This window comes from Anomalospiza imberbis, chromosome 1 (genome assembly GCF_031753505.1).
Source record: "Anomalospiza imberbis isolate Cuckoo-Finch-1a 21T00152 chromosome 1, ASM3175350v1, whole genome shotgun sequence".
NCBI classification, from domain to species: Eukaryota; Metazoa; Chordata; class Aves; order Passeriformes; family Viduidae; genus Anomalospiza; species Anomalospiza imberbis.
In genome coordinates, this window is record NC_089681.1 from 134,920,645 (window position 1) to 134,946,967 (window position 26,323).

At 43.4% G+C, this 26,323-nt stretch overlaps 2 protein-coding genes and 1 long non-coding RNA gene across 29 annotated transcripts in view; 2 read left to right on the top strand and 1 right to left on the bottom strand.

The window, feature by feature from the left end:
• Window positions 1–14,544, top strand: part of KIAA1217 (KIAA1217 ortholog) — a 230,086-nt gene extending 215,542 nt beyond the window's left edge. For 15 of the 23 annotated variants that reach the window (XM_068171418.1, XM_068171434.1, XM_068171450.1 and 12 more), the window contains 7 exons: window positions 2,506–2,660; window positions 3,267–3,413; window positions 6,729–6,848; window positions 9,749–9,826; window positions 9,935–11,617; window positions 12,073–12,195; window positions 12,936–14,544. In XM_068171418.1, the coding sequence (XP_068027519.1) occupies window positions 2,506–2,660; window positions 3,267–3,413; window positions 6,729–6,848; window positions 9,749–9,826; window positions 9,935–11,617; window positions 12,073–12,195; window positions 12,936–13,430 (2,801 nt within the window). In that variant the 3' untranslated portion in view covers window positions 13,431–14,544. Of the gene's footprint in view, window positions 1–2,505; window positions 2,661–3,266; window positions 3,414–6,728; window positions 6,849–9,748; window positions 9,827–9,934; window positions 11,618–12,072 lie in introns of all 23 variants that reach the window. The other 8 variants (XM_068171559.1, XM_068171577.1, XM_068171590.1 and 5 more) reach the window with 5 other exon arrangements.
• A 4,990-nt stretch (window positions 14,545–19,534) lies between these two features.
• Window positions 19,535–26,323, bottom strand: part of ARHGAP21 (Rho GTPase activating protein 21) — a 112,664-nt gene continuing 105,875 nt past the window's right edge. For all 5 annotated transcript variants that reach the window (XM_068171611.1, XM_068171628.1, XM_068171629.1 and 2 more), the window contains 5 exons: window positions 26,086–26,211; window positions 25,852–25,893; window positions 25,423–25,528; window positions 23,632–23,663; window positions 19,535–22,119 (listed from right to left, as the gene is read on the bottom strand). In XM_068171611.1, coding sequence (XP_068027712.1) covers window positions 20,386–22,119; window positions 23,632–23,663; window positions 25,423–25,528; window positions 25,852–25,893; window positions 26,086–26,211 — 2,040 coding nt within the window. In that variant the 3' untranslated portion in view covers window positions 19,535–20,385. The remainder of the gene's footprint in view (window positions 22,120–23,631; window positions 23,664–25,422; window positions 25,529–25,851; window positions 25,894–26,085; window positions 26,212–26,323) is intronic.
• On the top strand, window positions 22,755–25,206 carry LOC137461900 (uncharacterized). Its single transcript, XR_010993532.1, has 2 exons — window positions 22,755–23,372; window positions 23,725–25,206. It is a non-coding gene; the product is annotated as an uncharacterized lncRNA (long non-coding RNA).

A 26,323-nucleotide genomic window follows, 5' to 3' on the forward strand; every position in this document is an offset into this window, starting at 1 on the left:
TCCACATGACTCTGCAAATATTTCTTTAATGTCTTGAGTCTAACTCATCTTTATATCAAGACTGTTCCATGAAAAATGTGATTCTTTTTCTAGCATGTACATTAGTAATTGGTTTCCTACATCTCTCTTTGTGCCTTCATATGTGAGAATGCCCTGATTTTTGGAAGTAATGAGTGATCAGTAACTTCCATTAAAGAGAGCTTATCTGACTGCAGAGACTGCCTCAAGGCAGGCTTTATTATTTTGAAACCTTTTGGATTTATTTTGGTGCAAGTAGAAGTCTGTATGATGGGAGCAATTAGTTCCCATCTATCTGTGCCTGTTGAAAAATGTTGCAGTTTAGAGAAACAGCTGGTGACAAACAACTCCCATTTTGTTCACAGAAGTGCTGAGCCCTTTGGCACCAAAGAAGGTTCCATAATGTATAGGTTTTGTTCATGGGCAGTCTCAGGCTTAGTGAGTTAAATTTGCTCATTTACTTCTCCCTCTTTAAATTTGCCAGAGGGGGAAAAAAAAAAAAACAACAGAATAAGATCTTCCCTGCAATATTTTCCTTTAAAGTTTATTTGTTTTCCTTCCTATCTATATTGGAGAAATAGAATCCTTTAGTAAATAAAACAGAAATCCATCTTTGACGTTTTATGTGCAGCCTAGTGTCACTGCACTGACCATGAGCAAACCCCATCACAGCCTCTCCTTAATGACTCCAGGTAAGGGACTGAGAGGGATTAGCCTTCAATAACCAGTGCACCTGCCACGCTCAGTGACAATATTTCTTGCCTGTGTTTTTGTCTCCCATTTTGAGGATGGAGATGGATGAGTTACTCAGAGATGTGAATGAGATGGTAAGAATCATGTTTTCTTCGTGCCTTCCATGTCTGTCATCCAACCTTGCTCTCATTAAGTGCAAGAAAAACTTGGAGTTCTTGCAATCGGAGTTATTACCAGTTTGAGGGAAATGGGTTGTGCCCATTAAAAGGAGTAGGGATTTGCAAAAGCCCTACATCATAGTCTGCTAAACACCATCTTAGAGAATTACTCTGATTTTACAGCAGAAGTACATCTGATGTAATTAAAAACTGAGTGGTGTGTGTTGACCAAAGAAGTGGTCTAATGTAAAGTGCATCTGGAAATTCACTTTTCTTGCAATCTGGCAAGGGAGGGAGATAATACAACTGAACATTTCTTTAAGCTTAAGCAGCTTCAAAGAACATTTGAGCTAAGAAGGAAACAAAGATGAGACTGGGTCACACAAGGGCTCCATCCAGTCCCCAGGGCTAACTGGAGTGTTGGAGGAGCCTGACAGGAGTGGGCAGTTACACAATAATTTCCCCAGAGGGAACACTTAGCCCTAAACCGCTAGGTAATCCCAAAAGCAGGATGTTTTATCTTTCTGGATTATATTTATTCCAGCTGTTTATAGAACACTGAGTGGCTGCAGACAGGTCGTTCTTTTGCTCTTGGAAAAAAACACTGTAAACAGCAGTGTGAAAACAGTGGCTGTTGTCATATTTATGATGCTTAGCCTGTAACCAGAAACACACAGGGGCAGGTCATGAACTGGGTAATGCTGCTTCTGGAAATAATGCTGTCCAGGGACACTGGAGAGGAGGAGGTGGCAGCTGGTGGGGCAGCATCCTCAGGGGCAGACCAGAGAAGAACTGGTCTTCTCTAGGAAGACTCTCCTCAGAAAGGAAGGGCTGGCTCTGCTTGGCCTTTGCATTTGGTATTTGAATCTTCTTGGCTTAGAAAAATATGTATAGGGCTTTTATATGATAATTCAAAGGCAAAACTGTACATTCCTAGAATTATGGCAAGTTAAGTGAAAACAAATTCTCCCTAAAAAGAGGAGCAAGTGCAGTTGCCTCTTGTGATCCCCTGCCCTGCTCAGAGATGAGAGAACTCACTGAAAGGCAAGGGTGGCATCTCTAGAGTACTGCTTACATTTTCACTCAGCCTTTGTGTGAACTTAGCTGGTTGTGTCCAACTATGAGATGGACAAAACTCTTCAGCTTCTTGCACCTGGCCAACAGCACCTCCCAGGCAGAGCGGAAACGTGTGCTGATTGCTTCAGAATTGCTGAGAACAATGAGAAGCCTCCAGGCTGGTGTCTCATTGTATCCTTGTCAGTGGCCTTGCTCTCGAAGGAGACTGAGGGGCACTGTCTGTAAGCAGGTACCCAGAACCTGTGCCTTACATGCTCCTTCACACGTGTGCTCTGCTATCCCACTTGTACACCAAGGGCTACACCCAGATACTGCTGCCTGGAGGACAGGAGTTTTGCTGAAAATTTCTGGGGGAAGTGATCCAGTTTCTCTGTGCAAGTACAGCCCTGTTTACTTTCATTTCAAGTTACACTTGAATATCAAATGTGTTTCTGTCTGTATATTCAGCAACAGAACCTTTTAAGACATTTTTTTTTCCTTTCCAGGTGAGGCAGGTATGCAAATACTATTTTCCTCTCCTTCACCTATGCTTACTTTGTGCTGCTCTGTTTACCTGCAGAAGAAGCACCTGATGGAGAGCAGGATAATGACAAGCTGACCAAGTCTCCACCTCCTCCACCTCCGCGGCGCAGTTACCTGCCGGGGTCAGGACTGACCACAACGAGATCAGGAGATGTCATCTACACAGCCAGGAAAGAGGCTGCTGCTCTCAAGGTTCGGTGATTCATACTCTAGGCAGCCAGACTCCTGATGAGAGGTTGGCAAACAGATAAGACACAGGCTTGGGCCTATAAACCACAAAATAAGTTGAGGCAGAGCTGTGTCCTGGAGAGCTACTGAAACTGCTCACCAGGATGCACTTCTGTTAGGCCAAATGAGCAAGTAAGATTTGATCTGTTCTGTTTACAGGAGTCTTGCTGCTCTTATCTCTTAGAAATGCAGCAGGCAAGTCACAGGCTGCTTTCATTTAGAGTGGTAAGAAGATTAAAAATAAAATTAAAAAAACAAAGCATGCCTTAAACAGATGGGGAAGATCAGGTCAGATTTGAGAGCGTTCTTACAGAAATGTTGCAAATTAGTTTCTTTGGGCTTGTTTTCCCCATCTGTTCTGGGGAAGGAAGTGGTGGGAAGTCCAATTTAGGAAGCTTTTTAATCTGTGAACATATAATCACATCAGCAATATTGGTTGCTTTTGAACTGATGACGTAGCAGGAAGAGGGACCCTGCAAGAGAAGAGTTGCAGTAATGTTTAATTTTTGGTGCTTACTTTGCATCAGGAAGGTTCAGCTGTGTTATCTGTGCTTTCTCATTCCCTTGTAGGAATGCAGTGAAGATGCTGGGCAAATAACACAATCCAAAGCCCCTAAAGAGGACCAGGCATTGTCTCGGAGCACAGGGCATGCTGTAGCACCAGCTGCAAAAGATGAAGAGGAAGAGGAAGGAGATAAAATAATGGCAGAATTACAGGTATGCCTTTTGGGTTGCACATGAGGACACCTGTGCCCAATATCACTTCTAGGGCCTCAGTGCAATTTCCAGCTCAGAACATGAAGGAAAGTAGGTCTGCTAGCCTCACCCAGAACCACTTCGTTGCACTGAGTTGTACACTTTTTGGAAGTGCTACCAAATTTTGTTCAAGAGCTCTGGAGCTGAGACAGTGATCAAGAATGCAGTAGCTGCCACTGGAGAAGCCTGCACATGCAAATGGTACAAGTAAAACATTGGGGTGCATTTGGTGTGGTTGTCCCTGGCCTAGTGTTGCTCACCCACTACCAGACTGGCAAGGTGCTGAGAGCCTCTGTCATGTGTGCTTTGGTGGGAGCAGAGAATAACTGGGTCTGCTCCTGGTGGGCTGTGCTGTGGTCCAAAGTTTCCCAGAATGTTTGAACATTGAGACATTCCAGTTCCTGTGGTGTAACTGGTTCATCACTCTGCAGTGGCATAGAAGAGTGCTCTCTTGCTGGTCCTTCACTTGACATCACATAGGACAGTTCACTTCAGTGATGAAAATGCTGCAGTAAATGCCAACTATTCCAGCTACCATCAGTGAGCTCCAGCTTCCCAGGGGCACCGTCTGTCCTCTTCCATGCCCACATGAGGAAGGGAGATGTGGATCAGCCTAAGTGGCTATAATTTCTGGTATTTTAGAACGCTGTCACAAGGTGAGATGGTCCCCACTGTCCACCTGCCAACAGGTGGGCTTGGTGCTGCCCAGGGAGCATTCAGAGCACAGGAGATGTGGGCACTGAGCTCTAACTGTTAGTTTGAGGGGTGCACCCTGCTCCTTCCCTCAGCTCTCACCCACCAGTGCTGGTTTGCAGGAGTGAGAGCAGAAGTTCACCCTTATCCCCCTCTGTGTGCTGATGACCAGCGAGACAGCAGAGCTGGGGACGCAGAAGCTGTCACAGCATCTCTGTCTCTAGGAAACCAACCTCTGCCTTGCAGCTGGGGACAGTGAAGTGGAGGTTAAGGTATGGAAAGGGGGCTGAAAGAAGCTGAGGAGGAGAAATAGGCACGGGAATGGCATTCAACAGGGAATGGGTGTTTAAATGCTAGCTTCGGGGGCTAGCAATACCCCCTTCGAACCAATACCAAATACCAGGTATATTTTAGAAGCTTAACAGAATACCATGTTTTAGAAAGGGCAAATTGCCTGATCTAAGAGCTACAGGCTCATTAGTTTGATGTCAGTCATAGGCAGAAAGATGGAAAATGAGATATGGAATTCAGTCATTGAAGAACTAAAGGACAGACATAAACAGTTATGCCAGTGAGCACAATGCAATGGAACAGAGAGCTGTCAAAGGAAACAACACTCTTTGATCAAGTAGCAGTTTTGACTGCTTAAACTGAATTGTATACCTATAAACACTTTAGTAAGGCATTTGATCAAACATTATGCAACATTCTTATAAAAATCTGGCACCTCAGAGTATACAAAAAACCACCCTATTGCAGCATAATTGAGACCTGTCTGCTTTTGAAATCACTGACCTTGATGCAGGTGTTGCTGCTATGACAGGTCTCATAGGGAGCAGCAACAGGTCCAGTATCTCTCTGTATTTTCATCAAAAGCCTGGAAATACATTTAAAGTCCTTACTGTGTAAATCATCTTGATTCAGATCAGTGAAATATGACAGCAGAGACATGATAGCAATCATTTAATGGTCGTAATGCTTTGCTGAATAAAAAGTCCATATGAAGAACAACAACATGTTGGCCAGGCCACAACTGCATGTCTTGGAAAGAAACAGGAGTTACAGTAACAAATTGTCAGGAGCTCCCAGGTCAGTGATGTTGCCACAAAATTGTGTCTGCCTCAGGTGTAGATGTGAAAACATGGCATGTTTTTATGTCTGTGTACAAGATCAGCAAGATCCACACTGTGCTGCTGCATCCATGAGTAAGGATCTATGTGTCTCCCATTTGAAAAGCCTGTTGAGGGTTCAGAAGAAACTTGAGTGCAGTGTGAGGGTTTTTAATGAAACGGGAAAAGGCATCATAATTATCAGTGGCTGTAGCACAAACTATTTGGAGACTGTTACAGATATTTCAGAGCAAAGGTGATAAGAAAAATACCAAAGGGAAATAGCTTTTTTGACACTTAAGAGTCTGAAGGTCTTTGAGGATGGCTTATTCAAACCCACATCACTGGTCTCACAAATGGGTAATTTGGGGAAAAGTCCATATCCTCTGTTGTGAGGAGCAAGACTATTTTTTCTATTAGTTCCATGTCACCTTAGGTACTCTGGTCTACTAACATACAAATAGGATGTAATGGAAAACCAGAAGAAAGTCTACATCCTGATTTTTTGCACTGGATTTTTTTCTGTTATCCTTACTTTTCTGATTTTGCATAAACATGCAATACATATAAAGAATACAGTATTTAAAGAACAGGCCTGATTCTAATCTGTAATCATGGCCATTAATTACATGAGTTGCCAGGAATCAAATAATTTCTTTAATATATGGTATAACAATATAATCTTACTGCATGTCACAGTGTGTCTGACTCCTGTGAGCACTGCCCCCTCCTCGCTGTGTCCTCCCTGCACATCTCACCAAAGGCAGGTCATGTGCCAGTAGAGGCCTACAGAAATTCTGGTGAGGCACATTTTCTGCCTGCACTGCATGGTGGTAGTGGCAGTGCTAGTTTTGCTCTTCCAGATCAGGGAGCCAGCTGGGTAGAGAAACTCAAAGGAAATGAAAGGACGATAGCAAAATAAATGTCTGAAAAGTCTGAGCCATGCCCTGGAGGATGTGTGGTGGGAGGCCAGTGCCCACAAACCCATAGGCTGGGACAGTCAATTTATGGCTCATTATCAAAGACTGTGACAAAGGCACATCTCCATGTTTAAACTTTCAATAACAGTTTGTGTGGGACAAGTGGAGTTATGTAACTCTTGCATTATCAGCCACAAGGAAATAGGTGCTGTCACAAGCCCCAGGTTTGTCATGAGCTTCCTACTTGAGTTTGGATAGCACCTCTGCAGCACCTCTGTGGATCTCCATTGTCTGCAAATTCAGAAATCAAGCTTGTCCTCCTTACAGGGAGCACTGAGGTCAGCATGATGTTAGAGTCTTGAGAGGCTGGAAGGGATGCCCTGGTTCTCTTAATCTGATAGTCTGAAATCTCTGATATTATCTCATGAGCTTGTAGAAAACATTGTTGAGCTGTGACTGTTAAAAACAAGTGCTCTCTTTTTAGTTGGTCATCTCCAGATATTTCTGTGTAAGAGTTCTTGGTCTCCTGATAACCTGTAGTATTTATTTCCTAGGCTTTCCAGAAGTGCTCTTTTATGGATGTAAACTCAAACAGTCATGCTGAACAGTCCAGAAATGATACACATGTTAAAGACATAAGGCCTGGGACTTTAATGCATCACAAGGAAAAGAAGGTAACAAGTGGCAATTGTAGACATGCCACCCGGTCTTGGCATAACCTTCTTTCCTTCAAAACTAATCTTATATCCTGTGTCCTGTTCTCTTTAACTCCTACCCACCCACTGCCCAGCAGTTTCCTTCCTTTTATCTCCGTATGGCTCGGAAATGCTCATACAGAACTCTGTATTAAACTGTATTATGTGTCTCATCAGCAATAGCACAATGGTTGCATGAAGTTTTATCATTCTGTGAAATCAAAATAGGATCCATCAGTTTCTGTCAGAGATGCTCATACTACTACTGCTCATGCTCTAGCATCCTTCCCCAACTGTTCTGCTGATGGATGGTGAAGCATCTCTCCTAAGCTTGAGGGGAGTTAATGGTTCCTCTCAGTCTCTGGAGCCAATTTGAGAATATGTGCTTTATTTTGTTTCATTTGTTGGTTCCAGAAATAGTTGTTAGATATTCAGAAATCCCATTCAGTTTATTGGATGACAGAGTCAAAGTGGATGGGAGGAATTTGCCGGGAATGCTTAAAGTTAATGCCTAAAATTCAGTCTTGGGACTGAGAAGAGGTGCTGTGTGTCTGGGGCTGTAGGCAGGTCAAGGTTAAATTTCACAGCTGTGCATGGACTGGAGTTGCCAGCTGAGTTGATTTGACTTAGCATGCAGCCAATGTGCAGGACAAGAAAAGGACAAGTACTTCTGCCCTTGCAAACCTCTTTTTTATGTTTAATAATAATGAGTTGCATCACTGCTGGGGTTAGGGGGTTGTGCAGACATCACAACTTGTCAGCCAAATGCGAGTTTGCAATGAAGGTGGGTATGGTGGGGAAGGACACACAGCTCTTCAGCACAGCATTTCAGCCTTCTCGTGCATTTTGTGTGTGTATGCAAATGCTGCCAGGTCAGGACATTGCAATTAAGGACTTGTGTTGGAGCTGCCCAAACAGCAGTTCTGCTCTAAAGCTGCAAACAGCTGGCTGGGTGAGGGTAGAGCTCTGTAGGTATGAGGGGAAAAGGACAAACTGTTCTGTGTGTATGACAGTGTTGCAGAGAAAAAAGTGTGAATTCATCCTCATTACTGCTGTTGTCGGAATGAGAAGATCACATTGTTACATGAAATCCTGGGTCATCACTCAGGACACTGCATATCCTGTAGCACAAACATTTCTTTGAAAGGTGCTGCCAAGTAATTGCCATAAACTGATATTTATTTGAATAACACAGAGTCCAGGAAATTAGTGTTAATGAGATCTGTTTTTGTAATCTGACATGACAGAGTGTTTATTGGCTTTAAATATGGAACATTATGGTCACGATAAAATCATTGAGGAAATTAGTTTTGTCGTGGTTTTATTTTTTAGTAGAAAAGCAGAAGTTCCTGAAATAAGACACATTGTACAAGGACACTATGAGGTCTTTCACTGGTGCTTGGAACTAGAAGTGGAACATGTTAAAAAAAGATATACAGTCAGCATATCCAGAGGCAACAAGTGCCATTAGGTGACTTGGCCTAATTCTGGGGGGTCTGACATGTTGTGGGACTGGGAGGTGCTGAGCACTGAGCAGGTAAGAGCCTGAGGGGATCACAAGCCCTGGTATTTGGTTCCCAAAGTGCCTCTCAGCAGGACATGCAGACTGTCAGCCTGCCCACTGAGGCCTTGTGGCTGTGCTGGTTTGTATGAGAGCTCTTCCTCATTTAGAAATATGAGGAAGCAGCTGTTCATCCTTGTTACTGCTGAACAAGCCTTTGTGGAGGTGAACTGTGACTCTGGTGTATGAGTGACTTTCTTGCTTCTGTGGTTTGATTGTGAGTAAAGCTTTTCTGTAAAATCCTCCAACAGCACGTAAGAAAACGTCACATAAGGTGTAGAAACTATACCTGGTGAACCTCTGTGTGCATGGGGCATGCGTGCACAGCCAGCCTGGGCATTTCTGCACCGTCAGTCATCCATCTCAGTTGGGAGAGCAATGCTCCTGACTGTTCTGCATGTCTTGATGCTCACATTAGTATACTCTGTCCTTCTGGTGTGTTAGGAGGCAGCTTCTAGTCTCAAGCAGGCAATGTCAGCGTTATTGCTTTTGGTTCACTGCCTTCAGGCACTTGAGGCCAGATTACTTTCCTTCTTGGTGAGCTGTCTTTTGACTGTAGATTTCTCTCTTATTCATAGTCCTGGTGTCTCCTCAGGTCAGTCCTTCATCCTGATGATTGGTGTTTCTCCTAAGTTGTCACTAGCACTTAAACCAAACCCCAAAGAAAAGCCTGATGTTATGAAACAGCATTTCCAGGGGTCCTCACTTGCAAATAAAGAAAAAAAGTCCACCTGAAGTTTCATTGCTGGGAATAAACATACTTCTTTTGAGCCAGTGGATGACCTCTCTGTTTGGTGCTTGGCATTTCTGCTGTAAGTGAATGTAGCTCAATGTTTCATTCTGCACTTCCACAGGCACCACAGGGTGTCACTGGTAATTCTGATTAAATACTTCTAAGCTGCAGCCAGGATTTAGAAGTGCTCAGACTGTAATGATACTAATTGTGATGGAGCAGCACTGCTCAGGTGTGACCAACATTAGAAGGAGCAAAATGTAACTTGAAAATCATTTTTTACTGGTATAAAACTTCCTTTCAAGGCAAGCCAGACTTGCTGTCAGCCCTTCCATGTCAGACTCCCTTTGATGTGTCCCAGCAGAATGTGACCAGATACTGTGAGACTTTCAACTTCAATCTTATAAAAACATGGGGGGGCTGGAGGGGTTTAGCAGGAAGGTGAACAGGTCATGGAGCACTGTGTTGGAAATAAGGTAATTAATGTGCTTATGCATATTCTGGAGGCCTTGTTAAAACAAGGTAACATCCCATCTTGACTTAATGCATAGCACAAAGCAGAAATATCATGCACTGTTCTGCCAGAATTTGGAATTTTGCCCTGAAGAAAGACAGGAATCAGATGACAGCTTGAGACATGTCTCTGCAGCAGTAAATGGAGTGGTGAGTTCATGAGGTCTGCGCTTCCCCCAAGATTAATCTTGGGGGAAAATAAAAGTCCTGTAAAGATGAAAGCCCTGAATAACTAAGTAATCCAACTTTCCCCCTTAGGTGTATGGGGCTACAACAGGATCTCCCACAGATAGTGACCATCCTAAAGAGAAGAGGGAAGGGAGAACTGAAGAAGAATTGGGTTCTGATTCATCCAGTACAGCTGACAGTAAAAGTGGCTTTTCAATGAATGACAGTCCTACATTTAGCAAGGGTTTGTTTGTAGACAGTACAGACTATTCTAACAAAAACCTTCAGAATATGAGCACAAACCTGTCTGGCATCAGTTTGCCAGAGGAGGACAAACGAAGAGGGGCTCAAGATGTCTTAGGATCACATTTTCCAGCCGTTGAGACTGGAAAACAAAAGCCAAACTACAGACTGTCAAGAGATGCTCTCCAGGGCATGCCTCAGGGTGAAGCCTTGCAGAGCACGGGCAAGCACATGCCCATCAGCAGCGTTGCCCCTCTCCTGAGGCACAGGCAGGAGGCTGTGGGGCCTCAGCCTTCCTTGCAGGAGCAAGAAGTTTCTGCAGGCAACTACAATCAGGTTGTGCTGAGACCCAAAGTGTCCAGAGCAAACAGTGTGAGCAGCGTGGAAGAGACAGACTCTCCAGCCAGCTCTCCAAGTGAAGACAACCCACCCACAGAAAACATTGCCTTCATGATTACTAAAACAGCTGTCCAGGTGCTCTCGAGTGGGGAAGTTCACGACATAGTGAGCCGGAAAGGAGGAGATGTGCAAACAGTCAACATCGACGCGAGGAAGGATGTGGCATCTGAGAAGGGCATCCCTGAGAACACAGACAGCGAAGAGCCGGTGGTGTGTCTGGACAAAAAGCCTGTCATCATCATTTTTGATGAACCGATGGATATTAGGTCAGCGTACAAACGGCTTTCTACCATTTTTGAGGAATGTGATGAGGAATTGGAAAAAATGATGACAGATGAAAAGATAGAAGAAGAAGAGGAGGAGGAAGAAAATGAAGCTTGTGAAGTCTCTGAGAGACAGAAGGAAGAGTCACCAGTAGCTAATGACAGAAAAGCATTCACAGAGCATTCTGCAGCTCATGGTCCCCAGGGGCCATACCTATTTAACCTTCAGTCTGACTCTGCAGAAAGCAGACCTCCTGCAGAGGAGGAAAGCACAAAGACAAATTTTAACAAATACCGTCAGATCTACGGGCTAAACACAGAAGCAAACTCAGACTCTGCCGATCAGTTGGGAAGCAGGCAGGATTCTAAGAAAAAATTTAAATTTAAATTCCCTAAAAAGCAGCTGGCTGCTCTCACCCAGGCAATACGGACAGGAACCAAGACTGGGAAGAAGACCTTGCAGGTTGTGGTCTATGAAGAAGAGGAGGAAGATGGGACCCTGAAGCAGCACAAGGAAGCAAAGAGATTTGAAATCACTAGGTCTCAGTCTGAGGAGAGTGATAAAAGTCCTTCTGGGAAGCAAGAGGGACCCTCCGGAGCTGCAGTGTCCCTGTCTAGGACTGATGAAATTCGACAGAGTACATACAGAACGCTAGACAGCCTTGAGCAGACTATAAAGCAGCTGGAAAACACCATCAGTGAAATGAGTCCAAAACCTGTCCCTGAAAACACATACACCTCTGAGGGAAGCATTGTCCCCTTCTCTGCCCAGATAGTACCAGAGACCCCATCCCGAGAGCATGTAGTGCTGGATGAGAGCCTTGCTGGTGTAGAGCCCCCTGCATCACTCCCAGCCACTTCACGTAAGGTACCTTAGTCCAAGAAATCAAACCTCCAGCTGCTTTCTAAAATCTGCAATAATCACCATTAAACAAGAGGGTCTTGTGATTTGTTTGCTTCCTTTCAGGTGGCTTGTTTGGGCTCCCCACGAGGTGTCTAACAGCTAATAGACCATTGGTTTTTGGGGTTTTGTAAAATCTTTGCTGCTGATTGGTGATGGGCAAATGCAGGGGAGCTGGGTCGAATAATCCGCTGTGTGAAATGACGAGTGTCACTGACATGAAATCCAGGCTGATCAGTAGCTGAGCAGTTTTCTCCATTTGATTCTGGAATTAACACCTGCGGTGTGAAGCTCCTGAACTTTCCCTGCATGTAGTACTGCGGCTTGTTTTCGGCGCATGGTGTGCACTCCTCTGTTCGAGCACCCTCACACTGACCACGCCTTCTTGTCTCCCCTCCCTGCCCCTCCACTCGTTTCTGCAGGGCTCCAGCGCTGCCTCCCAGACAAGCCGGATGCCAGTCCCCATGGCTTCAAAAACTAGACAAGGAAGCACGGAGAAATCAGGCAAACAGCACAAGCTGCAGGATCCACGCCAATACAGACAGGTAGTTTTACCCTAAACCCAGTGTTTGGATGGACATTTCATGTTGTTTGTTTATTTAAAAACTCCAGTAACTGACTGAGATTATACCAAATATCGGATGCCTGAGGTCAAACTGGACATCCTGGATCCTGGGGGCATGACAGTACTGATCTTTTCACCATGCTTGTGCGTGCATGTCTGCAATAAAACACCTGCTGCTTTTTTTGTTTGGTTGGGTTTTGGGTTGTCTGTTTGTTTATTGGGTTTGGCTTTTTTTTTTCTTAATTTATTATTTTTATTTTTTTTTCAACTGTGGTATTCAGCTGTAATTTTGAGATGTCAACTACCTGTTTACTTTCCATTTGGTTAATGTGGTGGTTCTGTAGGAGAACTGGGAATGCTTCTGTTCAGAGTCTTTACAGGAAGCCCTGGACACTAACCTGTTGGTGTAGGTGGCAGTGGGTGCACATTAACCCGCGGCGGGACGTCCCTCTCGCGTTAATACCGCGCAGCATGGCCGATGTAGTGCCTGGTCTGTAACACGTAGGTCGCGCCTTCTCACAAAGCTCTCCTGGCTCTTTCTCTATGCACTCTCCGTTGGGCACTTTGGGTTTTCTACCAGGTCCAGTCCATGGCTGCAGGACTTAGCTCAGGCCTCGAACTGTTAGTTCTGATTCTCTGTAGGGCTGTTTTCCCAGGTCCTGTTGGTTTATCATGTTACTGGCTTTCTGACAAACTGTCTCCTGACGTCTTTATTTGCAGGCTAATGGAAGTGCTAAGAAAGCTGGTGGGGACTATAAAGCTACTTCTCCCACCCTACCTGCTTCTAAGATCCCAGCCTTTTCTCCCACTTCTGGGAAAAGCAGCTCAGCACCTGCTTCTAGCGGTGACAGCTCTAACCCTCTTAACCCACCTACTAAAACCTCCATTCCTTCCTCCTCCCTTCTCGGTCCTCAGACAGGTCGCATAACTTACTCTACCTCCCTCATCCCCTCTGTCTCTAATGGCTCCTCCAAGTTGCAGAGCCCCACTTACCCAGGGAAAGGTCACCACCTCTCGTTCTCGCTGCAGACTCAGAACGGCCGACCACACCCTCCTTCCTCCTCTACCTCCCCCCCCTCCTCTATCTCCCCCCCTTCCCTGAGCCAAGGTATGAAGAGCATCAGGACAATCCACACCCCTAGTTTCAACAGCTACAAGGCACAGAACGGGAATGCCAGCAAGTCCACCCCATCCACGGTCAAGGAGCCATCCTAAAGGCTAAGCACAGCACACCTGCCAGGTCACCAAGGCTTTTTGTACAAAGAATCCGCAGCCAATATTTTAACCGGGGAATGTAACCATTTTGTTGTATTGCTGGAGGCTTAATACTAATCACGTGCTAAATACTGAATTACTACACTAGATTAGAGTGAAGCTTTTTGGAAAACAGTTGCTGTTGTAATGATAAAAGAGCATTTTCTTTCTATAGGCAGCACCTCTTTAAAAAAGTGTGAAGGTGTGTGAGTGAACTTGACTGCGTGTGCACAGTGGTGTACTGAGCATGGGGAATTGTATGGTTAAAAATTTACTAAGTTGTTTTGTATAAAGCTATTTTTCATTATGAGGTCTAGAAGTGAACAGAGATATACTAAAGTGTGATTATATTCAACTGTAAAACTGAAACTAAAATATTTTTCTTTTATTTTGGTGTTATTTAGCTTTGTTACAGATTTCTATTTTTGTCAACAAATGTCATGGTTCCTTTCGAGATCTTTTTGCCAAAACATTTTGATACTATTGTAATGTACATTTGAAAGTAGTATGCTGGACAGTAAACCTCTGCACAAGAAACAGAACAAGACTGGTCTTATGTGTGTATGAGGCAACTCAACTTATTGCACTGCCATTCGGATTATATTTAAGAATTTGACAGACAAGGAAAAAATAAATTGTTTTACACATATAGATAGTTGCTGATTACTTTTTTTCTTAGCTCAATCCACCCTTTTGCCTTCATTTTTATTTTACTGAGACCTGGTAGCCCATTAATGTATTGCATTGTGGATTTTAAAATGTACACTTCAGTACTGTTCTGTATACTGGCAAACTTTTGTACATATCTATAAATATCTATAAATAAATAAATAAATACTGTATGTGGCTGGGCACATAGAGTAGTTTTACCACACCAAAGTTAATTTTTATGCATGCTTAAAAATATATATGGGGAAGGGTTGAAAAAGATGGATATGAATTCAATAGGGGAAGAGCAAGAAACTTGCATAGCTAATGGTTTTGTAAATAAATTTATTTGTATAACACCATAATGTAATATACAGAACTATGATAAGCAAAGATCTTTACAAAAATAAAGGGCTGCATGCTTATATATTTGTATTTTGTCACTAGTAACTTTTCGGATGGTCTCAATTGGCTGTTCAGCTGTTTGTCTGAGGATGTTAAGCCATTAGGAGAAAACCTGACTTGATTTTTCCCCAGATTAAGGCTACACCTAGTTAGTAATTTCAAAATGGGGTCTTTTAAATTGCTGTCAATAAAAGCTTGTTGCTGGAACTCCAAGTTAGAAAACCAGCAAGCAATGAACAACATTTGAGTGACTGAATGAGGTATCATCCCTTCCACCTTGAGGTATTCCTTGTTGTATTTCCCCTTGTGAAAAGGGAAGTTTCCTAGAAGCATCATTCCAAGGCGGTGCCCTCGGAGGGTGAGAATAACCACTGGGCCATCCCTCAGGAGCACAGCACACAGTCTGCCTTCAGGAGGGTGAGAATAACCACTGGGCCATGTCTCAGGAGCACAGCACACAGTCTGCCTCCAGGAGGGTGAGAATAACCACTGGGCCATCCCTCAGGAGCACAGCACACAGTCTGCCTCCAGGAGGGTGAGAATAACCACTGGGCCATCCCTCAGGAGCACAGCACACAGTCTGCCTCCAGGAGGGTGAGAATAACCATTGGGCCATGTCTCAGGAGCACAGCACACAGTCTGCCTCCAGGAGGGTGAGAATAACCACTGGGCCATCCCTCAGAAGCACAGCACACAGTCTGCCTCCAGCGGGCTCAGGTTGCTGCCATCCCCAGCACAGGAGCTTCAGTGCCAGGCTGAGCCAAGCTGGGGGCCCAAGGCAAAGCAAAGCATGAGGCATGGTCAGAGCACCCACAGGGTCCTCTGGAGTGGAGCCAGGTCCCTTCCAGCCAGGGCAGAGCAGCAGGGACTGGTGGCTCCAGTGCCTGCTCTGATCTCTGCTTGCTCACGCATGGCGTACGGGATTCCCTGGCTCCAAAGGGAACCTGCCTGATCCAGTGCTATAGCTTGTTACCAGCTCCCTGTGCAACAGACAGCACACACAGAGCACCAGCTCTGGGTACCCTGCTCCCCCTTTACACAGCCAAAATGTAACCTCAAGCTAAATGATGGCTGTAGCAGGATTTGTTCCTAAGCTGTTTGTCTAACACCGCCCAAGGATCGGACACTCACTGAACAACAGTGACCTACTAATAACTGATCGTCTGTAATGGCGCGTGAGGTGTCCCCCATGAGCCATGGCACTGGCGGGCAGGGTCCCCCGTGGCTCTGGCACTGCTCCCACATCTGCTTCTCAGAGCCTCTGCAGGTGAGGGCTTACAGCAGCACAATCTCTGTGTCTGGCTGAATTTAGACACAGATAATGGTTGTATAACTAACCAATGACCCTGCACAGTCACTGGTGTGCACGGGCAGTGAGGCAGCGCTGTGCTCACTGCCTGTGGTGCTGATGTGAAAATTGCCAACAGGCAGTGAACACTACACCCAGCCAAGGCCTCAGCTACATTGTGCCCTGCACTTTTGGTGCACCTGCTCAGTGTTGGGGTGCAGCATCCCCAGGAAACAACAGGCTCAGCCAGCTCATAACCCACTGCACAGGCAGCACTGCTGGTGTCACAAGCCAGACAATGTTTATTCCTTCTCCATCCTGCTTTTCCAGCAGTAAGTTACCAGGCTTTCACAAACACAGGCAGGGAAAAGCTGTACGCAGGCTGTCACTCAGCAAAACCATCAAGTTTGTAAATAAATTCCTTGGACACAGAAGAAATCAGACCTGGACACTAGTGAAAAAGACAGGCTTCCCACTGCAAACTGGTTATGAAGAGCAGTTTTGGTAGAGGTTGCTGCCACTGAAGTTTGGCTCAAGCCATGGGACAGGTACCTCTGCAAACTGCTCTGAAATCCAGCAGTGAAGCAGCTGCTCACTGAAGGAGCTCACAGTCAGAGCCAGCCAAGGACTTCATAGCAGAGTAAGCATAATCTCTGTGTCAGCCTGTTCTTCCTACAGTGAGGGACTGCAGCAAAACCACCCCAAGTGACACGGCACAGAGGCCCTGGGCTGGGCAGGACACATAGCTGGGAAGGCAGAGCCAAAGAGGGTGCATATAGCAGGGAAAGGGAGGGATGTGCAGGACATATGAAGTGTACAGGGCCAAAACCCGTCTGATCTCCAGCGAAAGGCAGCCCTTCCTGCAGGCTTAAAAACTCATGGATTTGACAGCAGATGGTTAAGGCAGATTTTTTACAGTCTCATGACTGAGAGCCACAGGTACATGCACCACTTTTGGGTGTATTGCAGCCCAGCTTTAAGCCATTCCCCCCCTTCAGGCTACACCCCTTTCCAAAGGCTGGCACAATTAATTGGTTAATTACTATCTAAATGTGAATGGTGTTACGATCTGCCTTTGGGAACAAAACCACAGCTTTTTGTAGTATATGAGGCCACATTTCAAACTCTTTCGTGCTTGAACAAAGTGGAGAGACTCTCAGAGGCTGCACAGAGACCCAAGGCCCTTAATGTGCAACTCAGCAAAGAATTTTCCTTCAGCTCTGCAGCAACACAGAAGGTATGAGACTGTCTGGACTGTGGCCATGTCTTAATTCCACATCAACAGTGCTGTGAGCAATACTAATGGGGATCGTAACAAGCCCTTAAAAATCTTAAAAAGCAGTCACACAGCACCTTCCAGCTGCCACACTCCAGAAAGGCAGTTCAGACTAAACCACTGATCACCACTGAAGCAGGAATTGTTGTTAGGAATCATTTAAAAAATCCAAACATTACCATTGCTACCAACACATTTTATTATGTCTCCATCAGATCTCAGCTTATCCTGTCCCTAACAACTTGCAGCTTCACAGCTGCAAACAGTCCTCAGACCAGAAGTACTTTCTAAGCCTGTCTAAATCCTTTTAATGAAATACAGAAACGAAAAATAGACACAAATGGCAATGTTTAGAAATTCTGTTTAAAATTAAACATCCCTTTTTGCTCCAAGACCAAACACTGGCACAATTTGCCCAGGGAAGTTGTGGAGCTTTCAACTGTGGAAATATTCAAAACCCAGCCATAGCCCCAGCCCAGAGCAATCTGCCCTGGCTACACGTGGCTGAGCTGGGGGGGAGGTCTCAGTGATACCTGCCCACCTCACCTGCTCTGCAAGCCTGTGGAGCTCCCCAGCCCACTGAATCCAGCTTCCAGAGGAACACTGACAGTATCCACCTCAGGACAGTCTACTGTATGCATGCACTTCCCTTCTTGAGTCAGACTGTCACCCTACTCTTCCACAAGAGGGGGAAAAAGAAAAAAAAATCCCCAACACAGTAAAAAAAGCACTACAGATGAGGGTCTGAGGTAGCTGCTGTTAAGATCAGGGCATAACAATGACTCCTAAACATGTCTATTTTCTTAGCTGCCACACTGGCTGAAATTTAAGGTGACCCAAATCTTGGCAGTCTTCAAGAAGCAAAAAAACCAGCATTTTTCCAGACTCAGATATGCAGTCACTCACTACTTTCTTCAGGGAAGCTCAGTAACCTCCTCTCCCTGATGCCCCTGGCAGATGATCCCTGCATCTCTCCCCCAAAGTCATGGGTTTCCCCTACATGTTCCATGCTACCAGTGCAGCAGCAGAGAATACCATGGAGGCTGATGAAGTTAAATAAATTTGTACCTGCAGCACTGTCAGTCAACACAAATCATGTTTTGCATGTTTGTTTTCTAAGTTCCTAATTTTTCAGATGATCTTGTGTTCTTCTTCACTTAATACATTTACAGTTTATGTTCTCAAAGACAGAAGTTGACAGCCATGTGTCAGGGTTCAGGAGTAAAATTATCAATTATCTGTAAACACAACAAAATGGAAATTAACCCATCAAAATGGCTGTCAAAGCAGAGGAAGGTGCAGACCCCCTGTGCACCTCCTTAAGTAGAGTCCTTCACTCAGAGACCTCTGTGACTTCCTGTGGATGGTCAGCACCCACTGACAAGCTTCCGAGACTAATGATGGGACAAAATACAGCTCCAGAAAAAGACAATTGGTACTTGCTGATGAACAGCATTAGAGGCATCACAGCACTGTGTTCTGAAAGTCCAGTAAGACGTTCAAGCACACTTCACTGTTAGGACTGAAACAAAAACCATCCTCAGTTCGTCTGCCCTTCACAAAACACACCCGTTCTTCCCAACACCACACACCCAAACACTGCTAACTAACACACCCACCTCCTGTCTGCTCCGGGAGGAAAAGACATTTGAACTTTGCATGGAGACCACAAGAACATGGCTCATTTTTGTGGAACCTGGTATTAGATGCACCCAATTATGTTGAGAACTTTCACAGAGGTCAGCTGTTGTATCTGGGACTTTTCTTGACAGCCAATTTTTATGATAATTCAGAAGGATCAAAACCACAGCAGATCAAAGCACAGGACTGTAACAGTCACTTGGGAAAGAAATGAGGTCTGCCTAAAAGCACATCAGCCAACACATCCCAGTACCACAATTCCTTCTCCTCGCAGTAAATGGACACATAGATAGAGGTTTAATCCTCTGCCAAGCAAGAAACAGTGACACAGGGACACCCAAAGTGATGAAGAGCTGCTTTGTTTTCAAGTAGGTGTGGAAGAGCATACAATAAAAAAAAAATAGAATTGACAGAGTTCATACACAGATGAGTTTTTAGGATAGAAAAACATTTTTTTTTAGTTAAAATTATAAAAAGTCCAAAACTCAAATTACAGTATTGTCATGACTGGCAGATACTGATGTTCATTCTGACTTAACAAAACCTGCACATTAAACATAAACCCACTTGCTCTTGCTACGTACCTTAGAATCAAATTATATATAAAGATGAAAATATTTAACCAGCTGCATCTCTCTCACCTGCTGACCTGCACAGTGTGGCCCCACAAACAAAAGATTAATGAGAGGTGTCCTTCATCCAGGAGGAACTGCAGGTTTGGTGATCCCAAGAGCAGTTGCTGACTGCAACTTATAAACGTGACATTTGAGAACTGTTCATCAGAAAGAATTTGAATCACACAAAGAGTCACCAAAACAATTTTATTTCCAGTGTTTAAGTGGGTATGCACACAGGCATGATACAGGTTTGGATTCATTAGGTCTTCATGCAGAATTATATTCTCGATAAAAGAAACCAGTTCCATCCAGTATCCACTATCTACACGCCTATGTTACAACATTTATATCAAATCTGGTATCTGAAGAAAAGATACACATGTAATATGTACAGTTAAGTTACTTATTTTACAGAAAGATTAGAAATTCAAGTCACATAAAACTCAAAATCTGTATTAAAACTGGAAATATAAAACTCCAATATTTACTGGAATGCCTAAGGAATGGAAGCTCTGTAGCCACCTGTGTTAACATTTGTAAAATGTAATGAAAGTCATTAACAGTAAAATGCATTTATTTGTTTGTAATAAGTTTCTCTAATTTAGCAATATGGCACCCTAACAAACCAAATGAATTTATAATGAGGCACTTGTTAGTGACTAAACCAAAAGAACAATTTTCCTGCATACTAATGCCAGGCCAACTCTCAGTCAGAAAACCATGTATACACTACACAGCATGTTGCATCAGATGCTTTGCTCAACATTTGTATGCAGCCATCAAATATACTTTTTCTTAAAATATATATATATACTTTAACTTTAGTGTTCTTCTGGCTGTGGTAATGCACTGTGAAGACGTTCCACAGAGCACATTGATGAAACCAGCCCAAATGAAGGCTGCATAACAACAACAGTACAGGAAAAAATATTTATATATGTACACACACACACGCACACACACGCACACACACACACACGGAGTTACTGGGAAGTGTGAGGGTAAGTTAATGAATTGCTGCAGTGGACATATCTTCCCATTTCAAAGATACTGGTAAAATCGAGATCTAACCACTTGGGTCCCAGACAGTTTATGAGGATGGGCATCAACTGCTGGGCTGAAGTTGTTTTTGTTCATGTTCTGATAATTTTCACCATTTACCTGGTCTGGTGGCTGAAATGGTCCCGAAGGTGGTGTTCTATTAATTAAAGTCAAGCTGCTGGAAGAGCTGCCTTCATCTGCCTGCATCTCTGCAGATGAGGGCAGGTCTACCTTTGATACCTCTGCTAAGTTAGTGTTCTCAAGTCTGGGCTTTCCAGTTTCACCCGTATTAAGGTCAGTTGTGCTAGTGCGTAAACGTTCTCGTGCAAGCCAGTCCGAGATCGAGAGGTCTTGGGCTGGACATTTTGGCTTCAACCGAGTCACAGCTGAAAGCTCAGATTCTCTCTCTCTATTTTGACTTGATTCTTGAGCTTTCCAAGCATTCAGGACACTTATTTCAGCAAAATCCCTCTGCCCTCCAAGTGTGTGCCTTCGCCTGATATTCTTTCTCTTTGCAGTCTCTGCAGAGTTAGCTTTTTGATTCCCAACTCCAAACATATCATCAGCAGATGACTTGAGTCGCAACTTTAACCTGTCTGTAATCTTAAGTCTCCACGTAGGTTCTTGTTTGTCAGCCTCGCTTTTGGCCGACGTAGCTAAACTGCTTGTGGATCTTCCTTTTTTCATGATGTCAAACATTTTGGTCACAGTAGGCAAATCCTTCTCACTCTTCGCATCCCCTGACCCTTCACTGTCCGTTTTGTGCCGTGCAGACTTTCTCCTGGAGAGTGTATCACATTCAATAAGTTTGTGCGAGCTAAAAAGTCTGCGACTCTCTAACTTTGGCGTGGAACTTCCCTCAGTACAACTTACTTCACTTTCTTCAGAGTTCCTCCGACTGGTCTTTACCACTTCTGGAACTTTCCCTTTGGACAGCCTTTCGGCAGCAGCGCTGGTGGCAAAGACAGGGAAGTCACTTTCACTGTCTGTCTCCATAGGACGCCCTTCGCTGATCAATTCACTTCTTTCATCATCTGCATCTTCTCCCTTGCTTTCTGTCACTGACTGCACCTCAGGGCTCAGCATACTGGCATCTAAACCAGTCAGATACATAGTAGATGAAGTAGTTGAGTAATCTGAGGTGATGGAGCTGACATCAGCTGCTAAAAACTCATTGTGTTTAATTTCAGGGCTGGCTACCTTTTTGCATGAGTATCTGTGCTGGGAAGCCTGGGAGGAAGTGCTTAGCATAGTGCCAGAGTCAGACACTGTCTCCTCAACCTGGGAAGAAGATTGTGAAATAGCCATTTTTGGGTTATTCTTCTGCATGCTTTGCAGACAGTTGATATTTGATGATTTTGTACATTTGTCATCGTAAGGCAGTGAAGGTTCCTCTGTCAGGATATTTTCTTTCTTTAATGACTTCTTTTCATCCTTTACAACATTCACATCTTTTTTACTGCTGTTCTCTTTTTCCTTCAGGACAAACATCCTTTGTTTTCGCCCTACCTCTCTCTCTCTTTCATATTCCCCTTTAGCTGTGTTCTCTTTTGCTGTGTCACCCCGAGATTGTTCTGCAAGCTCCTTCTTGAAAAACACATTATCCAACTCATCCTCTGAGCTACTTGGTTGTGGTTTCTCTTTAGTTTTTTTCCGCTTGCGACTAGCTGCTGCAAAAATGGAGGACACAAGCAGTTCCTTGCTATACTGATCTTTTCCAGAACCCCAAGAACCCTGTTAAAAAAAGGGAGAGGGCATAATTAAAGTCAAAAAGCCTGAAACACTTTAAAAACACATCCTAAGCTTCACAGTAGGAAGTGCATCTTCATTCAGGAAACACGTACATGCTCCTTCTGTAGTTGAAATGACATTGCCCACTAAGTCAGTTTCCTTCCTGAGCATTCCACTTTTTATCTGAGTCCCTTAAACTTAACCAAGACTGGTTTGTGTATATCACTATTTAGTTTTTGACTGACTAATAAAGCAGACCCCATTACAGTAAGGAAACCTTCTCAAGTCTGTTTTGCAACTGCTTCACAGATACTTCACAACTCCTCCTTTCAAGGTCTTACCTATTCAAAAAAGCTAATTGCTCCATTTTTCAGTTAATCTTTCACCTTTCAGACTGTTTGTAAATGGTACCAATTAATTACTGCCAATAAAATGAATGTTACTCATAACTAGTTTAAGTGTAGAAAATTTAAAAATAAACTTCCTTATTTTAGAGGAATTTACTTTTAAAATGGCACAGAAACAATAAAAGTACAAGCCAAATTATTCCATTTTATGTATTAAAAACTATTTTCAGTACTCTAACATTACCACCTGGCCCCTTCAAAGCTATGCACCTTTTCTACTTAGAGCCTCACTGCTATAGGCAGTGCGTGACATGGTGTCCTGAAAACTGGGCTATTCTGAGGAAACAGCTGAGCCACCAAACATCCTCACAGAGCAGCTGTGTTTGCATCTCCACAATGAACCACAAGGATGCTCTGAGTCCTGTTCCCAGCTCCAAGGGGGCATCAGTGCCACACCTGAACGCAGGCCAGCACAGAGCTGTGCCATGACCTCACTGAGGTCCGCTGTGTGCTGCCCTGTGAGCCTATGCTATAGACACCCAGTGTTAGAACTACTGAACAGCCCAGGAGACAAAGGTTTGTCCACACGAGGGACAAACCAAATGTGTCACATGAGGGCTTTGTCACTGAACGAACAGCCACGTCCCAGTCTCGCTGCCCTGCTTCGTGAGGCGTTCCTCCCAAGCACAGCAATACTTCTGGGGGAGATTCTGCAGAGCAACCTTTAACCACAGTCTTTGTCTTCTAAGAGGAGGAGCTACTACCTGCTGAAAAACAGGCTGAATTCTAAGTATACTTTTCTCAGTGAAATAGAGAAACATAAATACTCTCTGTGAGTTAGCACTATGCCAACAACAGGAATCATACTTTATATACTTTTGCCTCTACTAAATGAGACACAAGAAGGAGGTAAGTGCCCACAATTGTGAGAGCTTGGAACAAAGCTGTTGCTGTGTGCAGCTGACTGCTTTGGTAGATGCAGCTAACTGCACACGAGTCCTTTTCCATTGTAACACTTCAAAAATAGGTTATGAGAAAACAGTACTACCACTTACTCAAGAAATTCTACGTAAGCTCTATAGCACAGCTGCATATCAGTGATTTAATAAAGGAAGCATCTAACAGATTTCAGAAGCTTGTAACTATATGATATCAGAAAATTATTTACCTTAGATTTTGCTGAGTCACTAGTAGCTGAATCTGTGGAAAAATTCAAAAAAATTCTGCTCAGTTCTGTGCAACTTTTTAATTGTTGCTACAGACAATGCTGGACTTATGAAAAAGACAAGCACAGAACAAGATGTGAAGCAAATTAAAATCAGAACAGAGTGAATAGTCAGAGCTCACAAAGATGCAAGCTGCACCACAGAAAGCCACCGCCATGAAAGGATGCTGTGAATTGTAGGCAGAACCAGCTCAATGATAGGAATGGCAAAGGAGCCCTGTTCTTCAAAATAAAAAACAGAAATACTAATGTTTATTCGATGCTTTAAGTATACAGCCCCTGCAAAACCGCAGCTGAGAGACCTTTTCAGGATGGCACTGTGTACTCTCCTGAGATTCAGGATACACAAAGCAAAATTGGGTGTCTTTGTACAGTTGGCTACCTAGGTACAAATCATGGTTCTTGTAGTCATACTCTTTTTGTGAGGTTTTAAAGGAATTAAGTCATATTTTCTGTGTAAATCCCCAATTATACATCTCTCTCCACCTCTTACTACATGCAGGTAAAATTTTATTTTTAAATTGTCTAAATGTCAGCAGCTATCAGTTTTGTACTTTCCCACAAGAAGCGCTTTTATGAAATGAAAAATGGACACCATAGTTTCACTGTCTCGCAAAACCCAAGATTATACAATTATAAAGGGGGTAGGAAGGGGCTAGCAAGATGACTAAAAATCATGAACTTGGGACTTTCTCCCTGGGAAGAAAGAGCTGAGCCCCCTGCCACACCCCTTTTTGACACATGGCTAATGCTTTATGACTAGAAAGACTGGTAGACCATACCATGCTATTTCTCCTCAGGGTCTGCTTCAGAGATAACAAGAAACAGCAGAAAAACTTTTAAAAAGTAGCATTGATCTGTTTAAAATACTCTTAAAAGAAAATTTACAGCACAGATCAACTTGGGGTTTTTTCCATTTACAAGAAACGGGGGTTTCTGCAGACAAGGCAGCTACAGTGTGGGCAACAGTCCTCCTTCTTCCTACAGTTCCAGCTGTCCATCAGTGACATCACAGAATCCACTAATGACATCACCGTGTGATAGACTCCTCCCACTTCGCCTGTCACAACATCAGTACAAAGTGACTGTTTCAGTAAGTGCTGAACAACCCTTTGAAAACTGAAACAAAAGCTAGAGACGAAGGGATAACATTCGTGGGATACAACATGCTGGGTTAGTGCAATAGTAAGTAGAGTGAAGGGAGGAAGGGAAAAAGTCACCAAAAAAGAGCCTGTAATGCTTATCCTTAGCCACAAAAGAGGATGGCATTTATAAACAGAAGGAAACCAGCTTTAGTATAAACATACTTCAACATACTAAAGTGTCCATCATTTGACAAAAAAACGTAACTCAATGTTTTGCATTCCTAACGCTGGGAAGGAGCAATATTAGAACACCACTGAAGATCAGTCTTTCTGCCATCACAACAAACCACTTTATAGCAGCGTATCTGCTTGACCTCACGATGATGATTGTATGGGTTACTGTGAATAAATAAAATACTATGTGCAAGCCTCATCTTTTCATGATTAAGTTCCTGTTAGATAAAAAAAGTCTTCCCAATTATATCATGCATGATTATCAACAATTCAAGTCTTTAAGAAATGTTAAATGATCTTTTGGAAAAGAGGAAAACATTTTATTAGTAAAAGAAAATAGGAAGAGAGAGTTACACTGAGTTAACAGAGTAGGTTATTCTAGCCTATGGATTAACACTGTCCAGGCAAGAGTTACCTGATACGTCTCCAGGAGATACTCCCGTTCTTCCAATGTTGGTGAGTAAATGATCTATGTTTGGCACTGGCTGAGATTCTACAGTGTTTTCCTCCTGAACTGCTGTCTACAGTTAATAAACAAAGATCTCTTCATCATCGTTTCACAAATAGTTCATTATGATTCAACAGCATTTAGAAAACTGCATTATTCACCTGAAGAACATGAGGAAAGCATGTCCTATTTTCCTTTATGCTTTTAAAACAAATGCATGGCTTGCTTTTTAAAAAAAATAGAATTCATTACTACAAGGACTGGAAAGCTAAAAAGGGGCTTCTGAAGAGCAAACCATACAGTGACATAGTAAAAACTACACAGGTGCTCTAGAGGCAGCAGAAGCAGATTCTAAACTAAGACAGTTAGAACAAGTATTTATGCCATAATACTTACAAGAGGTTCTTCAGCATCATCTTCTGTGAAAAACCAGTCATGCTAAAAGTTAAAATAAAAAAGGTGAAAACCCCACAGGAAATCCAAAACCCAAATGTGGCACAATCAAACATAGATTTTACTGAAAGTGAGAGTTTGATGAATAAATACCAGACCCAAACTGGCCCAGTGAGAACCAAACTGGCTGATCTGTGTATGGTTTTATTTTTTCAATAATGAAATGCATCCACTTACTTTTTGGATGAGTGTTTCTACAATTTTATATTGGTCTGGCATGTGGGTAACCATGTGTGTCATGTTATCATCAGATGTCCTCACAAGTGTTGGACCAAATACTATTGCCAGGTTTCTTGGTTCCATCTAAGAAATGAAATATTTCCACATCATACATTTATAATGAGAAAATACAGTAATATGGGCTAAGTACATTAATACAACACTATTAATATATATGAGAACCATTTAAAATAAG